Below are 19,223 nucleotides of genomic sequence, written 5' to 3' on the forward strand. Positions count from 1 at the left end.
TCCCACAGTCCAAAGACGTGCAGGTTAGGTGGATTGGCCATGATAAATTGCCCTTAGTGACCAAAAAAGGTTAAGAGGGGTTATTGGGTTACGGGGATAGGGTGGCATTGAGGGCTTAGGTGGGTCGGTGCAGACTCGATGGGCCGAATGGCCTCCTTCTGCACTGTATGTTCTATGTTCAATCTGTGTGCTTAAAGGGACTTTGCATTATTGAGACCACGGTATCTTAAGATGTACTCTGTAATCGTATTAATCTTAAAATCTGGGTGTATTCGTTAAGCTAAGGGAGGGTGGTAAAGTAAAGGAGTATTGTATAATAATCCAACTTTTCATGTTTAATAAATGTTTTTGTCTTGGTGTTAAAACTAATTAGTGGTCCTGTGACATTGTTCCTTCACGTTTTATAAAGTAAAAGTTATGGTCTTTTGAGCGTTTCATTCTGGGATCTTCCCGTACAGCTATATCAACTGGGATTGTAACAGCACGTAAATAATTAAGTACATGAACGGAATTGGCATATTCATCGTGACAAGTTTTTTAAAAACCCTGTTACGATCAACTGAGGAGTGGGGAGAGGAAAAGAGGGAGTCCTTGCATCGGCCCGGCTCACCTGGTCGCGGCACTATCATCATAATTGAAGTTTGCTCAATTCGAATCACTCCCAATTTATTCCAAATTCAAAACAAAAAATGTTGCATCATTTCTTGTAACTTATAATTTAAGTAGTTCCTAAAATTTAGCAAATGAGCAATTAGTGCTGTGACAATTGGTTGCTCTGCTATTACGACTCAATCATCAAAATCCTGAAACTTTAACCAAATACGATGAAGGGCCAGGCTCCCCCCAGTGCAGGACGGACCCTGGTTAAAAAGGAGTGGGGGAGAAGTGAGCACAATATAAATCAAGTAAGCAGTGTTCAGATGGCGCAAAGACATCCAAATATTTTAAAGTTACATCAGAATATATTTCTCCCTCCTTTTACATGAGCAAGCCTTTATGTCAACAGTTGAACAGATAAGAGGTCCACGTTTCAATCCATATCACCGATGACGCTGCCTGTTGAGACCGGAACAGTTCACGATCCTGAACAACACATACGTCAGGATCTAGGGCTTTGTGATCAATAAAATTATTCACATTAGGGTTTAAATAGCTTATTATTTGTATTATGGAGGCACAGCAGTACATTGCATTGTGCATCAGTACTTGTTGCCATGGAGTAGAGGGGCACAGGTGGAACACCCACCCCACTGAGCTCCTGATAGTATTAGCCCATAGCAGTAATGCTGCAAAGCAAAGTGGGTAGCCTCACTGGATTATAATACACCCCTTTGACCAGCTGAGAGCAGCATTGGATATCTAGTCCTGCAGGGACTCAGCGAAAGAGAGCAGGTTTTGTTTTTTTATGAAACTGCTTTTCAGAATTTCAGTGTAGGATTGGGGCAGGAAGAATCTATTGTAAACATCTGTGACATTCCAGAAACAATCCAAACCAACACCACATATCCTCAGATCGTCTGGTCAGTAGCAGCTTTTCACTGCTGCCGAATCCATCACTTTCTCAGCAAGCATGCCAAATTCCTGACTCATGTTTACTCCTGTACTGGAAAAAACAAAATGGCGGGTTGGAGAGAAATTGGGATTGGTCTACATCTGGTCATTCATTTTAATCTGGAATTGTTCTCTAGAGTTTTCGGCCCTGTAAGGAATTAAGTTTTTTCTTAAAAAAAGGCAGCATCCTTTTTGTTCAAATCAGTTCCTCAGCAGCCGGCATGGCATCCGCCTAACCTGAAGCACTTTTGGAGAAGCTTAGAATTCCAGTTTACATCTTCAGCTCTGTGATAAAGGGAAAGAGTTGCAAAAGCCTTGATATTTTTCTTCTCGAGACAATGCCGTAAGTACTGTAACCACAAAGACAATGAAAAGCCACAGCTGTAAACCTGGATTCCTGAAGAAACAGGAGAGCCCGTATGGCACTTGCAATCGAGATCATATGGGCTGCAAAAGCCCAGAATCCCAGGGGGGCCGAGTACATTTTTTTTGGGTGACATTTTCTACTTTTCAAACCATTTGCAAGGCCCGGTCATGGCCGTCCAGCTGTACTTTCAGCTTATGCAGCTCTTCAATCTCCTGATTGTGGCGCTCGGTTTTGTGCCCTACCAGCGAACGGTAAAAGTGTATGGTGAAAATCACAAAAATAAGGCCCACTGGTACCATGATAATAGTGGATGCCAAAGCCGCGTTCCACCCTGTTTGCTCTGTCTGCTCGCCATTCTTCCCAATTTTGTCCACCGGTAGGAACTTGATCCAGCAAAGCAGGACCACCTCTGTGAGGAACAGGAGGATGCCGAGCGCAGTCGAGAAACCCCAAGCTAGCTCGATGTAGTAATGCATGCGCTCGTGTGGCGATTCATTGACCGAGTTGAGATTATGGATGTTGCTCACGGCTTCCACATTAGGGAGGATGCACGTGCTGATCAGGAGGGCAAAGAGGTGGACAGCAACCAGCACGGTTGTGCAGGCACTGAAGGCGATGAGCAGGAACTTGGGATAATTGTACTCCATCTCCAGCTGTACTTCAACCATGGCAACCTGCAAGAAAAGAAAAAGGAAAACCTCATTGAACATTCTGGCACTACAATGGCAATTTCACATGGAAACCGCGACAAGATTAATAGAGGCAATGTCACACCGGTGAGATAGAAGATACTTTTCTGCACTGGGCTGGCTGGGCAGTGCAGAAGGAGGTATTCTCTGCATTTAAGTATGCTACATCTGTTTTAGATATGTCACCGTGCGCTTCATATTGTGGTGGGGGGGGGGCCTTCCATTCCCCCACACCAGTCACATCGATTAACATAAAAATACATAAGAAAAAATGTGTTTTATTAGATTAAACAATTTTCCATTTCACTCAAATGGAAATTTACAATTGTGTGTGAATTGATATAAGCAGTTTTGATATAAACAGTAATAATGAGCAATGAATGTAGTTTATTAACAGGGTAAAAAAATACTACACAAACTAAACACAAGGGGACATGATAAACAGAAGGCTTCTGCTCACAGATGGTGATTGCTGCAGTCCTATTGCAGAAGTCTGGAGCAGCAGGATCACGATGCCCTGTGCTCAGAGCATTGTACAGGAAACAGAATTAGACATGTGGCCTGGCACTATGTGAACCGATACGGACTGTTGAGTCGATTGAGCAACCCACAATCGCTCTGCAGAAAGACATGAGTAAGGAAGATGTTAAAAGCTCCCATACAACTGTTAGAAAGACAGATATTTCAGATTGGCGTAAAGATTTGATTACACCAATCAGAAATAGCTGAGCCTCGTTCTAACGTGACAATATTTCACTTGGGTAATACAGGGCCTGTTTCACTGGAGTTCATTTTGTTAGCAAAATTCTGGAGCCAAACATAAAGCCTCTAATAAAACAGGTTTAATGGTCCACATGTTAGGGTCCTAACACTGGATGGATTACTGGATGAATGACTGGAGGGAGGGAGAGAGGGAGGAAGGGAGGGAGGGACGAATGGACTGTAATGCTAACTCTGGGCATTTTCCAACTGCAAGTTCACTTTTCCTCCTTAAATTCATAAATCATCTAAAAAATAAATGCATAATTGAACCATTAACTTGAACAAATATTTTTTTTTCCAATTGAGGGGCAATTTAGCGTGGCCAATCCACCTTCACTGCACATCTTTGGGTTGTGGGGGTGAGACCCACATGGGGAGAATGTGAAAACTCCACGTGAACAGTGTCCCAGGGCTGGGATCGGACCTGGGTCCTCAGTGCCGTGAGGCAGCAGTGCTAACCACTGCACTACTGTGCTGCCCCCAAAATTGAACCATTTACAATAGTTTCTCTGGCAATGTTTGACCAATGGACAAGGCCAAAACATTTTTTTTAATTGCCAAAGGGAACAAAATAGCGAGCAATTTGACCATTTTAGAATTGGGACACTGGTGCAGAGTCAAGGCCCATAATGCAGAGGTTGAAAGGAAGAGGAGACATGATGAAGCAAATGATCTGATCAGCTGGTGTTAGGTTTGAGCTACTGAATTATATTAGATAATTGTTCTGCCCCATGACTCCAGTTCTCTTTTTCTTTTCTTTATTCTTTTCATGGAGTGTAGGTGTTGCCCATCTCTAATTGACCTTGATGTGAGTGAGCATTTCAGAGTTGTGAGTCAACCAAAATGCTCTGGGTCTGGAGTCACATGTAGGCCAGACCAGTCAAGGATGGCAGATTTCCTTCCTCGGACCAGTTGGGTTTTCAAGACAATCAATAATAGTGGTCATGGTGGCCATCACGGAGACTAGCTTAATATTCCAGACTTATTCATTGAATTTAAATTCAGCTGCCTTGGCAATAGCCTGGGCCTCTAGATTACTAGTCCGGTGGCAATGCCACCACCACTCCAACGTATCCCCCATCTCTCTCCTCCAGAAACATGAAATTAATTGTCTATTTACACTCAACATAGAAAACACATTCAATATGGTCTAATAAGCGATTTACTCAATACAAGGAAAGCTGCCTCGACCACAGCTAAAAAATACGCACTCCATTTTGACTAAGAATCCCGTCTCGAGCAGGAACATCCACAGAGTGGCCATGGCATAGCGCCAATACCAATTCTCCTCATACTTTTATGAAACAAGCTCCAACTGTTTGGCAAAGAGTCCCTCTCCTTTTCCACACAGCAGCCCAACTAACCAATCCCTTGTCTGTACCACATAGCATGGATACAAAAGTGGTTTGAGAGATGAGCAGAATAAATAGGTATTTTTGGATTGGAGAACAGATGGGAAGTGATCCCTCCACCTTTCCACCAATGAAAGTCCGGTGTAAAAAGGCACTTGATGCCTGATTGAGGAATCCTGATTGAGGAACCTGACATCAGGAAAGCAGGGACTTTTCCCACTAATATAGCAATTAATTCCTTCTGGGAAGATGAATTTAAGGGAACAGATTGGAATCCACTATAAAAAGAAAGAAATGCTCCAATAGTTCCATTTAAGAGTCTACATGGATGATTGTGCAGAGAATGTGGGGTGGGTGGGAAAGAGGGTAAACAGACAGAAGTCACTGTCCACATTGGTACTAATGACATAGGCAGAAAGAGTGAAGAGGTCCTGCAAAGACAATTCAGGAAGTTTGATTACTACCCTAGGGTAGTAATCTCAGGATTACTCCCTGTGCCATATGCTAGTGAGGCTTGGATCAGGGAGGTAGTACAAACACGTGCTAAAGAGCTGCCGTAGGAAGAAGGGCTTTAGATTATATGGATCACTGTAATGTCTTCTGGGGAAGGTGGGACCTGTACAAGAAGGATAGGTTGCACCTGAACTGGAGGGGCACCAATACCCTGGGCAGGAGGTTTGCTAGTGCTGCTCAGGAGGGTTTAAACTAGTATGGTGGGGGGGGAGAGAGAGAGAGAGAGAGAGAGAGAGGAGAGAGAGATAGAGAAAGTAGGACTGAGATAAACATAGCGCAGAGTAGGAGCAGGCAAAGGGAAGCCCCAGGGCTCAGCGGGACTGTATCTGGAATGCCTTTGCTTCAATGCAAGAAGTATAACAGGTAAGACAGATGAACGGAGAGCCTGGAATATTGCATGGAACTATGATGTAATTGCAATTATGGAGACATGGTTAAAGGAGGGGCAGGGCGGGCAGCTTTACTTTCTGGGGTATTGTTGTTTTAGACGGGACAAAGGGGTAACAAATGAGGTGGAGGAGTTCATTCAGCAATTGATTAGGGAGCAGATCACAGCTGTGTTGGGGGAGGACACACTGGAGGGATTTTGTAAAAACATTATGTGTGGAGCTCAGGAATAAGAGGAGTGAAATCACAATGTTGGGAGTGTCTTATAGACCTCCCAACAGCCCACAGGAGAGAGAGGAGCATTTGTGTGGTCAGATAGGAAAAGGTGTGAAAAAAACAGGGTAGTTGTGATGGGTGTCTTTAACTTCCCCCATATTGACTAGGAATCCCTTACAGCCAGTGGCTCGGATGGAGAGCAATTTGTTAGGTGTGTCCAGGAGAGCTTTTTGATCCAGTATGTTGTCAATCCAACCCGCAAGGGGACCATACTAGACTTGATATTGGAGAATAAGCCAGGCCAGGTGACTGATGTTTCAGAGGGGGAGCATTTTGGTCTTAGCGACCATAATTCCATAAAATTTTGGATAGTCATGAATAAGGATAAGAGTGGCCCGCAGGTGAGGGTGCTTAATTGGGCGAAGGCCAATTACATCCAAATGAAACAGGAACTGGGGAATGTGAATTGGGAGCGGCTATTTGAGGGCAAATCCACCTCTGACATGTGGGAAGCTTTTAAAGGCCAGTTGACTGAAGTGAAGGACAGGCATGTCCCTGCAAAAATGAAGGATGGAAATGGCAGGATTCTGGAACCATGGATGACAAGGGAAATTGTATGCTTAGCCAAAAGGAAAAAGGAAGCATACGATAGGTTTAGGCATCTAAAAACCGAAAAAGCCCTTGAGGAGCACAGTGAAAGTAGGAAGGAACTTCAACCTAGAATTAGGAGGGCTAAAAGGGGCCATGAAATGTCTTTAGCAAACATGGTCAAGGAGAATCCCAAAGCCTTCAATGCATATATTAGGAACAAGAGGGAGCAAGAGTAGGCTCACTCAAGGACAATGGAGGGAGGTTATGCGTGGAATGGGTGAAATCCTTAATGAGCACTTTGTATCAGAATTCACGGTGTTGCGGTCAGGGATAGGCGTGTGAATGCTCTTGAGAATGTCAATATATCAAAGGAGGAATGTTGAGTATCCTAAATTGCATTAAGGTAGACAAGTCCCAGGGGCCGGATGGGATCTATCCCAGGTTACTGCAGGAGGCAAGGGGAGAAATAGCTGGGGCCTTAACAGATACCTTTTTGACCTGGAATACCTGACCGTGAAGTGCCGCCCATACTATCTTTCACGCGAGTTTACCTCAGCCATTATCACAGCGGTCTGCATCCCACCCCAGGCAGAAGTGAGGAAGGCGCTGGATGAACTGTACACAGTTATAAACAACTACAAAACAGAACACCCGGAGGCCTTGTTCATTGTGGCCGGAGACTTAACAAGGCCAACCTCAAGAGTGTACTGCCAAATTCCACCAGCCCATCTCCTGTCCCACCAGGGGCGACAACACTCTTGACCACTGCTACTCAAAAATTAAGGGCGCCTACCGTTCCATCCTCCAACTGCACATCGGGAGTGCTCCTTCTCCCGGCATACAAGCAGAAACTCAAGTGGGAGAATCCAGCTAAGAATGCCGTGCAGTGCTGGTCCGAGGAAACAGAAGAGCTCTTACATGACTGCTTAGAGACAGTGGACTGTTCCATATTGAAGAACACAGCGACCAACTTAAATGAGTATGCCGCCACCGTCACAGACTTCAACTAAATGTGTGGACGGCTGCGTGCCAAAGAAAGCAGTACGTAGGTTCCCCAACCGGAAACCATGGCTCAGTCTCAAGATTGACTCCCTACTGAAGGACAGGTCTGAGGCGTTCAAGTCAGGCAACCGTAACCTATACAAGAAATCCAGCTACGACCTCCGCAAAGCCATCCAAGATGCCAAGAGAGAATATCAGACCAAACTAGAGCCACAGACAGACTCTCGGCGGTTGTGGCAAGGACTAAACAACATAACGGATGACAAAGCGAAGCCGAGCAGTATCTCCGGCAGCAGTGCACCCCTCCCTGATGAACTCTATGAATTCTATGCTCGGTTCGAGCAGGTAAACAACAATCCGCTGTCGAGTGTCCCAGCAGCCCATAACTCACCCGTACCCACCAACACAGCTTCTGAAATCAGATCGGCCTTCCTGAAAGTGAACCCTCGGAAGGCGACGGCCTGGACAGGATCTCTGGTCGTGCACTCAGAGCATGCGCGGACCAGTTGGCAGAGGTGTTCGCGGACATCTTTAACCTGTCCCTACTCCACTCCGAGATCCCCACCTGCTTCAAGAAGACCACCATCATACCGGTGCCAAAGAAGAACCAGGCAACGTGCCTTAATGACTACCGTCCGGTGGCCCTGACTTCAGTCATAATGAAGTGCTTCGAGAGGTTGGTCATAAAGCGCATCACCTCCACACTCCCAGAACGCCTTGATCCACTGCAATTCGCATACCGCCTCAGCTGGTCCACAGCAGATGCCATTTCTCTGGCCCTACACTCATCCCTAGAGCATCTCGAGAACAAGGCCTCCTACGTCAGACTCCTATTTATTGACTACAGCTCCGCCTTCAACACCATAATCCCAGCCAAACTCATATCGAAGCTCCAAAACCTAGGACTTGGCTCCCCACTCTGCAACTGGATCCTCGACTTTCTGACCCACAGACCACAATCAGTAAGAATGAACAACAACACCTCCTCTACAATAGTCCTCAATACCGCGGCCCCGCAAGGCTGTGTACTTAGCCCCCTACTATACTCCCTGTATACACACGACTGTGTGGCAAAACTTGGTTCCAACTCCATCTACAAGTTTGCTGACGACGTGACCGTTGTGGGCCGGATCTCGAATAACGACGAGTCAGAATACAGGGGGGAGATAGAGAACCTAGTGGAGTGGTGTAACGACAACAATCTCTCCCTCAATGCCAGCAAAACTAAAGAGCTGGGCATTGACTTCAGGAAACAAAGTGTACACACCCCTGTCATCATCAACGGGGCCGAGAAGGAGATGGTTAGCAGTTTCAAATTCTTAGGGATGCACATCTCCAAAGATCTGGCCTGGTCCACCCACGTCGACGCTACCAACAAGAAAGCACAACAGCACCTATACTTCCACTGTAAACTTAGGAAATTCAGCATGTCCACATTAACTCTTACCAACTTTTACAGATGCACCACAGAAAGTATCCTATCTGGCTGCATCACGGCCTGGTATGGCAACTGCTCGGCCCAGGACCGCAAGAAATTTCAGAGTCATGAACACAGCCCAGTCCCTCACACGAATCTGCCTCCCATTCATTGACTCCATCTACACCTCCCGCTGCCTGTGGAAAGCAGGCAGCATAATCAAAGACCCCTCCCACCCAGCTTATTCATTCATCCAACCTCTTCCATTGGGCATGAGATTCAGAAGTCTGAGAACACTCACGAACAGACTCAAAAACAGTTTCTTCCCCGCTGTTACCAGACTCCGAAATGACCCTCTTATGGACTGACCTCATTAACGTTACTCCCTTGTATCCTTCATCCAATGCCGGTGCTTATGTAGTTACATTGTATATCTTGTGTTGCCTTATTATCTATTTTCTTTTATTCCCTTTTCTTCCCATGTACTTAATGATCTGTTCGCAGAAAAATACTTTCCACTGTACCTCGGTACACGTGACAATAAACAAATCCAATCCAATCCAATCCACAGGCGAGGTTCCAGAGAACTGGAGAATAGCCAATGTTGTTCTCTTGTTTAAGAAAGGAAGCAAGGTTAATCCAGCAAATTACAGCCTGGTGAGCCTGACATCAGTCATGGGGAAACTTTTGGAAAAGATACTGAGGGACAGGACACACGCACATTTGAAAGAAAATGGACAAGTTAGTGACAGGCAGCATGGTTTTGTGTAGGAACGTCATGTCTCACCAACTTGATTGAGTTTTTTGAAGAGGTGACAAACAAAATTGATGAGGGAAGGGCTGTGGATGTAGTTTATATGGACTTCAGCAAGGCATTTGACAAGGTCCCACAAGGCACACTGGTACAAAAACTAAAATCACCCTCAGGCAGAGCAAAAAAAGGTGACAAGTGTGAGAAGGGAGGTCGTCAATGCAGGATTGAGGGTGTTGTACCTAAAAGCGCGCAGTGTACTGAACAAGGTAAATGAGCTTGTTACGCACATTGAAATTGGCCACTACGATGTTATGGGCATCACAGAGACGTGGCTGCAAGGGGATCAGGGCTGGGATCTAAATATACAAGCATATGTGTCCTATTGAAAGGACAGGCAGATGGGCAAAGGGGGCAGGGTTGCATTTTTACTAAGGAATTAAGTTAAATCGCTAGCAAGGAGCGATATAGCTCAGAAGGCGTAGAATTTCTGTGGGTAGAGTTGAGGAATCACAAAGGTAAAAAGACCCTTATGGGGGTTATGTACAGGTCTCCCAGCAGTAGTCAGGATGTGGGGCAGAAAATAAATCAGGAGATAGAAAAGGCATGTAAAAAAGGCAATATTACAATAATCATGGGTGACTTCAACATGCAGGTGGACTGGGAAATTCGGATTGCTAGTGGATCCCAAGAAAAATAATTTGTGGAATGTCTAAGAGATGTTTTTTGGAGCAGCTTGTGATAGAGCCTACGAGGGAACAGGAAATTCTGTATTTGATGATGTGTAATGAGGCAGATTTGATTAGGGAAATTAAGATGAAGGAACCCTTAGGGTGCAGTGACCACAATATGATACCCTGCAGTTTGAGAGGGAGAAGCTGGAATCAGATGTAACAGTATTACAATTAAATAAGGGTAACTACAAAGACACGAGGGAGGAGCTGGCCAGAGTTGATTGGAAAAAGAACCGAGCAGGGAAGACAGCGGACCAGCAATGGTAGGGGTTTTGGGGGTTATTCGGGAGGCACAACAGAAATTCATCCCAAGGAGGAGGAAACATGCTAAGGGGAGGACGAGGCATCCATGGCTGAAGAGGGAAGTCAACGACAGCACAAAAGCTAAAGAAAAAGCATACAAAGTGGCGAGGATTAGTGGGAAGCCAGAGGATTGGGAAGCCTTTAAAGGCGAGCAGAGAACAACTAAAAAAGCAATAAGGGGAGAGAAGATGAAATAGGAATGCAAGCTAGCTAATAATATAAAAGAAGATGGGAAAAGTTTTTTCAATATATAAAAGGAAAGAGAGAGCAAATATAGGCATTGAACCTCTGGAAAATATGACTGTAAGAAGTAATAATAGGAAACAAAGAAATGGCAGAGGAACTGAATAGTTACTTTGCACCAGTCTTCACGGTGGAAGACACCAGCGAGATGCCAGAGCTCCAGGAGAATCAGAGGGCAGAGGTGAGTGTGGTGGCCATCACTAAGGAGAAGGTTCTGGGGGAAACTGAAAGGTCTGAAGGTGGATAAATCACCTGGACCAGATGGACTACATTCCAGGGTTCTAAAAGAGATAGCTGAGGAGATTGTGGAGGCACAGTAGTGATCTTTCAGGAATCACTAGAGGCAGGGAGGGTCCCAGAGGACTGGAAAGTGGCTAATGTAACACTGCTGTTTAAGAAGGGAGGGAGGCAGAAGACAGGAAATTATAGGCCGGTTAGCCTGAGTTCTTTGAGGAGGTAACAAAGGAGTTATACAAAGGAGAACCAGTGGACGTGATTTATTTAGATTTCCAGAAGGCCTTTGAAAAGGTGCCTCATAGGAGACTGTTAAATAAGTTAAGAGCCCATGGTGTTAAGGTTAAGATCCTGGCATGGATAGAGGATTGGCTGACTGGCAGAAGGCAGAGAGTGGGGATAAAGGGGTCTTTTTCAGGATGACAACCTGTGACTAGTGGTGTGCCTCAGGGATCTGTACTGGGACCACAACTTTTCACAATATACATTAATGATCTGGAAGAAGGAACTGAAGGCACTGTTGCTGAGTTTGCAGATAATAAAGATCTATGGAGAGACAGGTAGTATTGAAGAAGCAAGGGGGCTGCAGAAGGACACCGACAGGCTAGGAGAGTGGGCAAAGAAGTGGCAGATGGAATACAATGTGGAAAAGTGTGAGGTTAAGCACTTTGGAAGGAGGAATGGAGGGATAGACAATTTTCTAAATCGAGAAATGCTTAGGAAATCAGAAGCACAAAGGGACTTGGGAGTCCTTGTTCAAGATTCTCTTAAGGTTAACGTGCAGGTTCAGTCGGCAGTTAGGAAGGCAAATGCATTGTTAGCCTACATGTTGAGAGGACTAGAATACAAGACCAGGGATGTACTTCCGAGCATGTATAAGACTCTGGTCAGACCCCATTTGGAGTATTGTAAGCTGTTTTGGGCACCGTATCTAAGGAAGGATGTGTTGGCTATGGAAAGGGTCCAGAGGAGGTTCACATGAGTGATCCCTGGAATTAAGAGCTTGCCGTATGAGGAACGGCTGAAGACTCTGTATCTGTACTCACTGGAGTTTTAGAAGGGTGAGGGGGGATCTTATTGAAACTTACAGGATACTACGAGGCCTGGAGAGGATGTTTCCACTGGTAGGAAAAACTAGAGGACACAATCTCAGACTAAAGGGACGATCCTTTAAAACAGAGACGAGGAGGTATTTCTTCAGCCAGAGGATGGTGAACCTGTGGAACTCTTTGTCGCAGAAGGCTGTGGAAACCAAGTCACTGAGTGTCTTTAAGACAGAGATAGATAGGTTCTAGAATAAAAAGGGGATCAGGGGTTATGGGGAGATGGCAGGAGAATATGGATGAGAAAAATATCAGCCATGATTGAATGGCGGAGCAGACTTGATGGGCCAAGTGGCCTAATTCTGCTCCTATATCGTCTGGTAAATATCAGCCATGATTGAATGGCGGAGCAGACTTGATGGGCCAAGTGGCCTAATTCTGCTCGTATATCATCTGGTCTTATGGAGGAAACTGTGGGTGGTCTAATTAGTAAGTTTGCGGATGACACGAGATTGGCCGAGTTGCTGATAGTGCCGAGGACTGTCAGAGGATTTAACAGGATATAGATAGATTGGAGACTTGGGCACAGAAATGGAAAATGGAGTTTAATCTGGACAAATGCGATGTAATGCATTTTGAGGATCAAATCTAGGTATGAATTATATGGTAAATGGCGGAATTCTTAGGAACATTAACATACAGAGGGATCTGGGCGTGCAGGATCAGGTCTACAGTTCTCTAAAAATGGCAACACAGGTGGCCAAGGTGATTAAGAAGGCATATGACATGCTTGCCTTCATCAGCCAGGGCACTGAGTACAGGAGTTGGGAAATCATGGTACAGATGAACCAAACCTTGGTTAAGCCTCATTTGGAGTATTGTGTGCAGTTCTGGTCACTACATTATCAGAGGACGTGGAAGCTTTGGAGAGAATGCAAAGAAGGTTCACTAGGATGTTGCCTGGTCTCGAAGTGTTGGCTATGAGAGGTTGAATAAACTAGGATTGCTTTCACTGGAAAGACAGAGGCTGATGGGAAACCTGACAGAGATCTACAAAATTATGAGAGGCATAGATGGCTTGTCAGAGGCTTTTTCCAACTGTGGAAGTGTCAATTACAAGGAGGCACAAGTTCGAGGTGAGAGGGGGAAAGTTTAAGGGAGATGTGCGGGGCAAGGCTTTCGCACAGAGAGTGGTTGGTGGGTGACTGAAATATGCTGCCAGAGGATGTGGTGGAAGCAGGCACATTAGCAACATTTAGGAGACATCTGGATGGGTACATGAATAGGGAAGAAATAGAGGGATACAGACGGAGCAAGGGCAGAAGTTTTGATATAGTTAGGGCATGCTGGGCTCTACCTTTGTTCTTGTACTGGTGTCTACTTAATTTCCTACTTCAGTTGGTAATACACCATCACTTAAATCTTTCTTTAAAAGGAGAGAGTTAACTGCCCACGCTGTTGCTGTTGAAATGCAGAGGACAAACATCCAAACTTGCTGCCCCAATACTCTCTGACAGTCATTTTCAGGAAGTCTGATCACAGCCCTACCACAAACAAACATGTTAGTATTGGCTGTTTCAAAATGGCATCCACTGCCAGTGAAACAAATTCACTTGCAAGAGTACAGGAGTGTATAAAATCTCTGGTTAAATATGGTTTTGGATACGTGATAACACTATGAGATAATTAGTAGTACAGGGCTATCTTCATGTTTTATCAAATAGTTTAAACCGATCAACCAGAGCCATCCCTCAGCAAATAGGAAGTGCCACAAGAAAGAAAATAGTCTACATGTCTGTCACCCCTGCTACTATTCAAGGTCATATATGCAGTCACCCTAGGCTCACAGGTTATCTTCTTGCCCAAATAGGATTGTCATGGTTTCAAATTTTACTCCGGAGGCTTCATTACATCATCCTGGCTTAGAATTCAGTGCAGCCATGAAAGAATGTTGTTTTTTCCTTTTCGATAAGGTCTTGTCTGTCTTCTCAAGCTGAATGAAGGCACTATTCCAAGAAAACGGCGGAATTCTTCTGTTGTCCTGGCCAATATTTCTGTTAACTGTTCATTTGCTCCTTGCATAAATTGGCTGCTGGGTTTCCTTGTTTGCAACAGTGACCGCTTTTTAGCTGTGCAATGCTCTGGGCAATTATTTCAGCATTGGTGCTGGCAGGTTATAAATGACTGAATTCAGCAAAACATGGGTACATTAACAATTATCATTCCATTTAAAAATTGTTTTACCAGCTTCAACTCGTGTTATAAATTTATAAATAACATAAAAGCCAATTTGATAGTGCAGCTAATTACAAAGGACCTCAGTAGCTTACTGTTTCTACCCGATTATTCTTTCGTTAAATTCCCTATTAACAGCGTTCTGACAAAGTGCCATCACCCTGAAGTGTCAACTGCTTTGGTCTCTCCAGAGTATTTTCAGCATTTACTGCAGCATTTGTCGTACTTTCGCTTTTGCCTAAGGTGGAATTGTCTCATGGCTTGTGCTGAGTTTGTGATCTGAGAGAGTCCAAAAAAGGAAAATGGTTATAACTAGAGAGTGGGAACAGCAGCCCGGATTCCAGGCTGATCTTTATCCTGCTGGACATTGCGCATTGCATGTCAACACTGGAGAACAGGACCAGGCTCTGTGGGTCAGTAATCTGTTGCCTAACCACACTTGGAGCGGGGGCTGAAGAAAGGCGAAGCTCACGAATAAGTTGCTAGATGTCAACTGGAGATTGTGCAATTGTGCCCGAGCGCGCATAAGCAAGAGAGAGGAAATTTAAAAGTTGAAAAATATTCTTATTGCACTTTCTGATCAGATGGTAATTTCTTTCTTTGCATTTGGAACCTGTGTTTTTTTTTTAAAAAGCCCAATTTCAGAAATGGCCACCCGAGGTGAAAGATGTCGCAGCGCTAACAATCATCACCATTTCTCGGGATCTCACCGGTCATCCGCCACCATTCTGAAAATTATTCTCTATCTCGTCAAAAACCTCTAGAAAATCATGGGGATCTACAGATCTCAGATGGGCTACCCTCCTTCAAGCTCAATGCAGCAGGCTTTGAATTTATAACCTGCTGAAAATCCAAAATACGCAGTGTCAGCAGCAACACGGCCAAGTATCCTTCAGTTTCTTACAAGAGCGATTTATGCATTTGCTAATCTTTTATGACTTGTACTAACACGACAAATAGAGAACTTACACATTGGACTTTACTGTAATGTAGGAATATTGTCAGTTTTATGATAAACCTGCTTACTCCACTGTATGTTCTATGTCTATGTCCATTCTGCTCTCTGGAGAGTCGGAAGAGGGAACTATGGCCCGAAATATGGTCTCCCGAATTCCTGGGTCCAGTTCCACGTGCACCACTTTAGAGATTACCCTAAAAAACTCCTTCCAGTAATCCTCCAGCTTTGGACAGGACCAAAACATATGAATGTGATTTGCGGGGGGCCCTCCTCAATGTTCACACACATCTTCTACCCCCTCAAAGAATCGACTCATCCTCACCCTTGTAAGGTGTGCTCTGCATACCACATTCAGCTGTATCAGCCCCAACCTCGCGCACGAGGTGGAGGCGTTCACTCTCCAGAGGGCCTCACACCAGAACCCCTCCTCCAGACCCTCTCCCAACTCTTCCTCCCACTTTGCTTTGATCCCTTCCAGTGGTGCCTTATCCTCTTCCAAAATAGCTCCATAAACCGCCGACACTACCCCTTCTCCAGTCCCCTTGTCGTCAGCACCTCCTCCAGCAATGTGGAGGCCGGCTGCTCCGGGAAGCTCTGTATCTCCTTCCTGGCAAAATCTCAAACCTGCATGTATCTAAACATTTCCGCCTGCTCCAGCCCATACTTCGTTTCCAGCTCCTTCAATCCTGCATACCGACCCCTAAGAAACAAATCTTTTTAGTGTCTTAATCCCCTTCTGCTCCCATTTCCGAAAATTTCCATCCCACTTCACTGGCTCAAATCTGTGGTTCCCCCGAATCGCCATTTCCCTTGACCCTGCCCCCAATCCGAACTGTTGGCAAAACTGCCCCCAAATTCTCAATAAAGCTATTATTACCTGACTCCATGAGTATTTCCCCGAGGCCATCGGGAGCGGTGCTGTTGCTAGCGCCTTCAATCCCGACACCCTACACAAACTCTCACCCATTCTGACCCACTGGGAATCAACCCCTCTGACCCAGCTCTGCACCTGCTCCACATTCGTCGCCCAGTGATAATACATCAGTTTCAGAAGACCCAAACCCCCTGCCTGCCTTCCCCTCTGTAGCAGCACCTTTCTAACTCTGGCCACCTTCCCTCCCCATATGAACGAGGTAATCATTCCTTCAATCTCTCTGAAAAATGCCTTTGGCAGGAAAATCCCACAGTTCAAAGTTGTGCGGGTTAGGTGGATTGGCCATGCTAAATTGCCCTCGAGTGTCCAAATATGTGCGTATTGGGTAGGGGTGCGGGGATACGGCGGTGTGTGGGCTTCTGTCGGGTGCTAATTTTTAGAGGGTCGGTACAGACTCGATGGGCCGAATGGCCTCCATCTGTACTGTATGAATTCTATGTTCTCCCTATCCGGTCTCATTCACCCTGCTTTTTCCCCTTTGTGAAGCATATATCCAATTCTCTTTCGAAAATGATTATTGTATCTGGTTCCATCACCCCCTCAGGCAGTGCATTCCAGATCAAAACTTGCTGCTCTTTTGCCAATAAAGCATGTGTTTTTTATTTACAGTGCACCTAGAGAGGATTACCTTTTCTTTTCACAGTTCAGACAGTTCCTCATCATATTGGGTGAATCATTCAATTTACTGTTGCTCACAGGGAAGGAACCAAAACCTTGAAGTGATCCCCTCCTCCTAAACTCCTCGAGTTTATTTCAAAATGTATTTTGAACCATATAAAGAGAAGCTGTATCCAAGCCAGGTCCAATAAAACTGCTCAAAAAGCAGCCTAGATCTGACGGGAGAGTGGAGACAACCACATTAATTTGCTACTGCAAATTTTACTCGAGCAGCCGCCAGCATCCATTCTAGCAAGAGGTTCTGCCAAAAAAAGTTGGCTTCGATGATTCTGTTCAGCCTAAACTTGCTATGTCCATGATAATCAGTTGGATAATGACCGGATATTATGTCTTTCCAGCAACGCAATTACTGCTTGCTATTATGTGAAAGATATCCTCCAGTTCCTGATAGCAGTTAATGACAAATGGCACATTTAAACAGTAATTAGAGGGGATTATATAAGACTTAACTAATGCATCAGCTTGTAATTGACCACTGGTACTTCCTCATCAGACTGCAGGTAGCCTAGACGCACAAAACAATAACTATAACACAAATGTATCTCAAGATCAATTTACAAAGCAAGAGCTCTCTTGACTGCAGGGAGTGGGCCTAAAGCTCGTTCTGTGTCTCTAACTTTGATCTCAATGTGCTGCATACTAAGGAATTATTTATACTTGCGTAACAGCCATGGTGTAACACAGAACACCAAACAGGAAGTGACTGATAGTGTGGCTGAAGAGGGAAGTTTCAGGAGGACCAAGGCTGATAAAGAATCTGCCAGTCAACTCACACAAACAGGATCATGGAAGAAGAATTGTCCACTGCAGTTACTTACATGTAGGTTATCATCTGTCTCTGACTAGAATGGTCTTGTTGTAAGTGGGACAGGAACAAAGGGGAAAGGATTAAAGTAGGGAAGAGGAGATGCCAGTTTGGTGGTAATAAGTGTGCAGCTACAGAATTTCGAATGAGTTGGACAGTTGTAACAAAAGTGGAAAGTTGGATGTGTCAATTCTCAAGACAGTGAAAGCTTTGATTCTGTTTTTTGAAACCATTGTAAGGGAGGTGGGGACCTAAGTGGGTAATGCTCCAGAACAGAACGGAGGTAAATCTTGCCAACAGACTGTAAGTGATAATATAAAGACAAGCTTAAAGCACAACAGGACCAGACATGGCATGTAAGGCTGTGCTTGGTATTGAAAAGGATGCCAAGGTCATAGGTGACCAGATTAAGCCTGATGCAGCAAATGGGAAACCAATCAGCTTGAATTGGATAGGAGATGTAACGTTTGTTAAGGTTTCTCACAAAGAACAATACAGCACAGGAACAGGCCCTTCGGCCCTCCAAGCCTGTACTGGCCATGATACTAACCTTCGCCAAAACCCTCAGCACTTCTTTTACCCTATCCCTCTATACCCATCCTATCCATGTATTTGTCAAGATGCCTGTTAAACACTGTTAATGATCCACATATACTTCATCGCTGTTGAGATCTACAGTTTATCTTCAATTACTAATGGAGTTGAGCCAGAATTCCCAAACCTAGTCAAGCTGCAAATCTAGATTTCCCTATAATGTTCATTTTTACAGGAAGGACGAGGAGGCGCAGCAACAAAGGAAAAACTGCACAGGCCTATCTCGTTGCTTAACCTTGATTTTCTCAAGAACTTTGTCAGTGTTTAATGAATTTCTAAACCCACAGCTACTCTGTGCATCCCCAGAATTTACTTGCACAAGGATGAGACTATCATCACATCTGAGTTGTTTTAAATACGGTCATCTAATTAACTTTGCAAGAATAAATAAGGGTCTTCCCTCTCCACAACAGCCCTATTTCTGCATAACCAAATTGAAAATTTAGTGACAGGAGGATTTCTTGCTCAGACTTCCTGTAGAATACATTTGACTTTATCTGACTGATAGCGTGACTACAAGATTACCCAATTATTTTTTTTTTTTTTTTTTTATATTAAGGGGCAATTTAGCGTGGCCAATCCACCTACTCTGCACATTTTTGGGTTGTGGGGGCGAAACCCACGCAGACACGGGGAGAATGTGCAAACTCCACACGGACAGTGACCCAGAGCCGGGATCGAACCTGGGACCTCAGCGCCGTGAGGCGGTTATGCTAACCACTAGGCCACCGTGCTGCCCCACGTGACTACAAGATAATCTACTATGCCATTCAATGATGAGATCACACCAAGCTGCACAGAAAATCTTAATCTCCACTCTTGCACTTGCTTCCCTGAGAGAAGGGGTGCATTTTGGACTGTGAA

General features: G+C 44.8%; 1 protein-coding gene across 1 annotated transcript in view; it reads right to left on the reverse strand.

Moving 5' to 3' along the window:
* Positions 1-649: 649 nt before the first annotated feature.
* orai2 (ORAI calcium release-activated calcium modulator 2) overlaps positions 650-19,223 on the reverse strand; it is a 57,538-nt gene continuing 38,964 nt past the window's right edge. Inside the window, exon 2 of the mRNA XM_038813738.1 lies at positions 650-2,592. Coding sequence (XP_038669666.1) covers positions 2,062-2,592 — 531 coding nt within the window. The 3' untranslated portion in view covers positions 650-2,061. The remainder of the gene's footprint in view (positions 2,593-19,223) is intronic.

This window comes from Scyliorhinus canicula, chromosome 12, assembly GCF_902713615.1.
Source record: "Scyliorhinus canicula chromosome 12, sScyCan1.1, whole genome shotgun sequence".
NCBI classification, from domain to species: domain Eukaryota; kingdom Metazoa; phylum Chordata; class Chondrichthyes; order Carcharhiniformes; family Scyliorhinidae; genus Scyliorhinus; species Scyliorhinus canicula.